Raw genomic sequence first — 5,261 nt, forward strand, 5'->3', positions numbered from 1 at the left:
AGGTCCAAAACTATCTCGTCATGGATCATGAAGGGCTTATTCTGTTCCCCATCCCTATCTACCAGCGCAGGGAGCTGTGTTCCCAGGGAGTAACAAATCTTACTATTAAAGACTGAGGCAAAGAAGGCATTAAGTACCTCAGCCTTATCCCTATCCTTGGTGACCAGGTTGCCCTCAGCATCCAACAAGGGATGGAGACTCTCCCTAGCCTTCCTTTTACTATTCATGTGTTCATAAAAGCATTTACTGTTTTCCTTTACCTTAGTGGCCAAGCTCAGTTCTAACTGCGCTTTGGCTTTTCTAATTTTCTCCCTGCACAGCTTCACTACATACCTGTAATCCTCATAAGTAGCTTGCCCACTCTTCCAGAGACGATAAATTTTCCTTTTGTTCTTCAGTTCCAGCCAAAGGTCTCTGTTCAGCCAGCCTGGCTTCCTTGCCCGTCAGCTTGTCTTCCGTGACATGGGGATGATCAGGTCCTGCACCTTTAGAACAATTTCCTTAAAATATTCCCAGCCTTCCTGGGCTCCCACGCTCTCCAGAACTACCTCCCAAGGGACCCTCTCAACCATGGTCCTAAAGAGGTTAAAGTCCACCCTCCAGAAGTCCAAGGTAGCAGTTCTGCTGACTCCCCTCTGTGGTTCAACAAGGATAGAGAAGTCTAGCATCTCACAATCACTTTGCCCCAAACGGCTTCCAACCTTTACATCCCCCACCAGACCTTTTCTGTTAATAAACAGCAGGTCCAGGATATTGCTTCCCCTCGTCGGCTCCTTCACCAGCTGTGTCAGGAACTTATCTCCCACACACTTTAGGAACCTCCGGGACCGTTCCCTGTCAGCTGTATTATAGTTCCAGCAGATACCTGGGAAGCTGAAGTCCCCCACCAGAATAAGGGGGAGTGAACAATAGTTGTTAAGCAGAAATTTTTGGAAGAATGCAAATCTGTTTACGATCTGGATTAAATCAGTAAAAAGAATACAAATGAAGACAATGTCGTAGGACTACTGTTCTGTGATCGGATATCAGGCGCATGCTTGGGAAAAGAGAAGCTTGTCTAAATGCCTTTCAGAATATACATATTTTCAAAAAATAATTTTGATCTGTTTTTAATATTATTAGGTTCAGTTTGCGTTTGTGTCATCTTACAAACTTTGAAAATTAATTCAATCAATTTTCATATTAACTAAAAGAGAGAAAATCTCCATAAAGGCCTTTTGCTGTCCTTAAGCAAGGAAATTGATGACTATTACTAAAATCTTGCTACACTATTTTGTCACTGTTGCATGGAAGAATGTAGTGAAGTTGGATAGTCTTTGCACTTAACTAACTGTCTGTGGCATCTATTTACATAATATTTATTTTCTTTGTTTTTCCCCCAGATTTATGCTATCATGAAAGAATGTTGGAACAATAATGTTACTCAGCGGCCCACCTTTAGGGATCTTGCTCAGCGAGTGGATCAAATAAGGGACAACATGGGTGGATGAGGAAACTGTCCCTCCTTAAGAGCATATATTAAGATGCAAAACAAAATGTACTTGGTTTGCTGTGTATAATTGACATATGTGCACATGTGCATCTATCTTTGCTGGAAGTAAAATCTGCATGGCAAATATCTTATATGAATCTGCAAACTGAGGAATCCTGCTGGTTTTCTTGATCAGGATATATTTGTTACTATGAGAACATGTTAAAATTCTCAATACGGAAAGAAATTATTTTTCTAAATTGAATAATATAATATATGGTCAGTCTACAACACCATTATTTGCCTTACTTGGCAATGAAAGAAAGAGGTGACAAAATATGGTGAGATTAAGAAATAATAAGACTATTTCCTTGTTGAAATGGAGATACATAGAAAAGACATGTAGTCTTTTCACTGAATATATAGTGAGTGACTGCACACCCTGTTTTGTGTGTTGCACAAGGGCTTTGTTTTGTTAACGTGCTTTTGTAACTTTTCATTGTTGTTGCAGAAGTGGCTTCTCTATATAACAAAATGGAGTTGGTTATGTAATCCAGCAACTTTTAATGTGCCTGTCTGAATCAATGATCAGTCAGCAGTATATGCAAAGAAACATAGACCATGTGATATACTGTAAGTATTTCTAGGGAAAGGAAAAGGAAGTGAATTGTTTGTAATTTGGACAGCCAGATAACTCACCCATGTGAGAATTGTAATTTAAAATGGAAAAGAAACATTAACAATTTTTTCGTATTTTTTTTCCCGTAAGTATTAGATTTCCTTTACGTGTTTGAGGATACAGTGATAGCAAGTAGAATTGAAGACATTTCATATAAGACTGTCTTCAGATTGTTTCTGAATATGAAAAAGCCAAACATACTGCTTTTGAATGTCGCTCTTTCACTCTTTCCATCTTTGTATTTTTTATGCCGTCCTCAGTGTACCTGTAAATTGGAAACTTCGTAAAAACAGAATTAAAAATATAGAAAATGCCCTTCAATTCCTCACTTTGTTATGATCATAATCTTGTATGTTCCTTCCAGTACCCTAAAAAGAAGGTTTGTTGCTCAGTGTATGATATGGTCAGTCACCACTCAAAGTCATTGAGTTGACTTTGGGCCAATTCATTTTAAAAATCTTTTTTTTCCTGTTTTAAGACCTAGCCTGTGACCATTTGGAAGGAGGAAAGTGTAAGTGCAGTTTCTACACATTTAGCTAAAGGCAAGAACATGATCCCAGTTAATGAGAACTGGAAGGAGGTCAAAGTTACTTGAACAGATTACTATGTGTAATTCTACTTCTGAAGTGAATCTAACAGATTTGTGGACAAGGCAACTAACTGGTTTTGCCTCCAAGCATGAAACTTGCGAATAATCTTGTATCTTAAAGTGAAGGTTTCAGGTTTTGTTTACTTAAATTCAAATGATCTGGTTATTTGTACATATTCTTAGATATTGTTTGTAACATATAATGTTTGTTGTTCTTGAATTTTTGCTGAGGTTCAATTAAGGCTACACAAGCTCACAAACCCTTAAAATCCATACATGTATTTAAAGTGAAGTATTCATTTTTGAAATTTATGGCAGTGAATTTGTGGAATAGAGGGACTACTTTGCTGTGAGGCCTCATTAAGATTCGTGATTAATTACAAATCCATCTACTCAGAAGTTTAAGTAGTAGCTATAATTAAAAAGTAGGAATTTCTTGCTCAGTGTAACATAATGCCAGTATAGCAATGTTTTGTACCACTGTGATCTTTCTTTCCCACAATTATTCATTCAAAATTATGATTTTATAATATGGGAGATTGCTAAGTAGGGACAGCAGCATCAGCCCTCTTTCTGCGCCTTGAATTTAATAAAAATTTTGTTGGGTTTTCTTCCTATGAAGCTCTTTTACAGAACCTTTAAACTGATTTTGCCAGCAGTTTGCAAGCTGCAAAGAACTTTAGAGTACTCCTATACATGTGTTTTCTATGTTTTTGTGCGCTGCTTTCAAGACGATTTAGAAGTTTCAGGCAAGGAACACCTTTGCATTTGTACTCTCAGTTGCATGTACATGTTTTTTGTAGCAAAAGAAGATAAAGCTTTGAAGCATCGAAGCAGCATTTTAGCTGGGGTAACGTATACAGGAACTACTTAAAATTTGCAGTGCGTGGCAGTTGATAGCTAACAGGTTTCCAATATATAGTAGACTAAACATAATTTATGTAAGAATCTCAGGGAAGTTTGTGTAATGCAATGAAGAGATCTTCCAGTCTGCTATTTTTTCAAGCGAATAAAAAGTCTTTTGCTTGTTCTACTACCATATGATTGATTACATAGTCTGTTTGATTGCTTAAATATAGTATGGAACTCAAGGATAATTTTTTAAGTTTTGTGGACTTTTAACTTCAATACTTCATAATTTTTAGAGCAAGCCATACCTTTACACTGCAGTATAATTTTGTGCTGTTGGTCAGGAGCATATGTAGTCCGTTGTACCAAGTCGGTCAGTGCAAAGGGCTTGATCATCCAGGATAAGTATTCTTAGCTGGATGAATAGGACCAAGTAGTGCTTAGGACTCAGGGGATGTGTGTGATCATCTGCAGTGTCAATGTTTAGGTTTTGGAGCAGACAGAATCATGGTTTTCTCATAAAGCTTCAAAGGATGTAAATGCAATGATTTGTTGAATTTGCTAATGCCACCTGTAGTATCCTTTTTTAAAAATAAAATGAAATTTAAAAAAAACAAAACAAAACACAAAAACTGCATTTCAGGAGCAAATCTATAGTAGATTTGTAGAATGCTGTATTTTTATATAGTATTTTTATTAACAGAATCATATTTTGTTTTTAAATTTTCTTCAGTTGGCATTGCATTTGTCACACTTTAGTGTAGTCAATATATGCTACCCAAAATGCTGTGATTTATTGTAGGAAAAGTGCTGTTTTATGCATACAGGACTGCTGCTATGATGTAGAATTAAGATACTAATTACCGCTTTACACTTATTTTGAGAGAGAGGATTTTCCTGTGTACAGGAAAGTACACAGTGTATCTTAAAAAATATATATATATAAACAACTATTGTCTAATGTAATATAACGTTGGCTTGTTACCTATCAGTATAAGTAGCCTAACCTTCAAAATCCGTTTTTAAATATGCACCACAGCCTTGCAACAGTCATGTAATAAGCCTGAGGAGGAACCGATTTTCAAGAAAAGAAACCCAAACTTTGTCAAGTCATGTTATTCATTAAAAGCTTCCATTGTTGAGATAATTACTGCTATACATACAGACAAAACTATTAAAAAGATGTTAAATTATCTGAATTAGTTTTAGACGCCAAGTCTTTAATTGTTATGTTTGCTTGAGATATGGCTAGCTGTATTGAAATGTTTGACAGAAGACATTATTGCATGAGGTATAAAGAAATGTTACTCTTTTGTAAAGAAAGCAAACTTTTCAGGAATGTATGAGCATATAATGCTGGAGGATAGATTCTGAGAGCAAGAGTGGAAGCACAGAACTACAGGAGGACTTTTGGAAAACGCTGTTGTTAAACAGTGAAAAAGCATTTTGTAATGCACAATGATTTACAAAAACACTGATAATGTCTACTGAAAATGCCATATCATTACAAATGTGCTAATGTATTTCTGAACTGTGTGTTGTCTGCCTTAAGTTTAAAATTCTTAGAGACCTAATCCTGAGAGAAAAATGCAAGAATGATTATACCAAAGGAAACTGCTTAAAATTGTTCAATGCCAGCCAGCAATCTTAAAAGGTGTTTAAGTTTTTTTTTT

At 36.0% G+C, this 5,261-nt stretch overlaps 1 protein-coding gene across 1 annotated transcript in view; it reads left to right on the forward strand.

Moving 5' to 3' along the window:
• Positions 1 to 4,748, forward strand: part of JAK2 (Janus kinase 2) — a 52,440-nt gene extending 47,692 nt beyond the window's left edge. The window contains 1 exon segment of the mRNA XM_019610461.2: positions 1,383 to 4,748. Coding sequence (XP_019466006.1) covers positions 1,383 to 1,490 — 108 coding nt within the window. The 3' untranslated portion in view covers positions 1,491 to 4,748.
• The last annotated feature ends 513 nt before the right edge of the window (positions 4,749 to 5,261 follow it).

The sequence above is a fragment of the Meleagris gallopavo genome, chromosome Z (genome assembly GCF_000146605.3).
Source record: "Meleagris gallopavo isolate NT-WF06-2002-E0010 breed Aviagen turkey brand Nicholas breeding stock chromosome Z, Turkey_5.1, whole genome shotgun sequence".
Classification (NCBI taxonomy): Eukaryota; Metazoa; Chordata; class Aves; order Galliformes; family Phasianidae; genus Meleagris; species Meleagris gallopavo.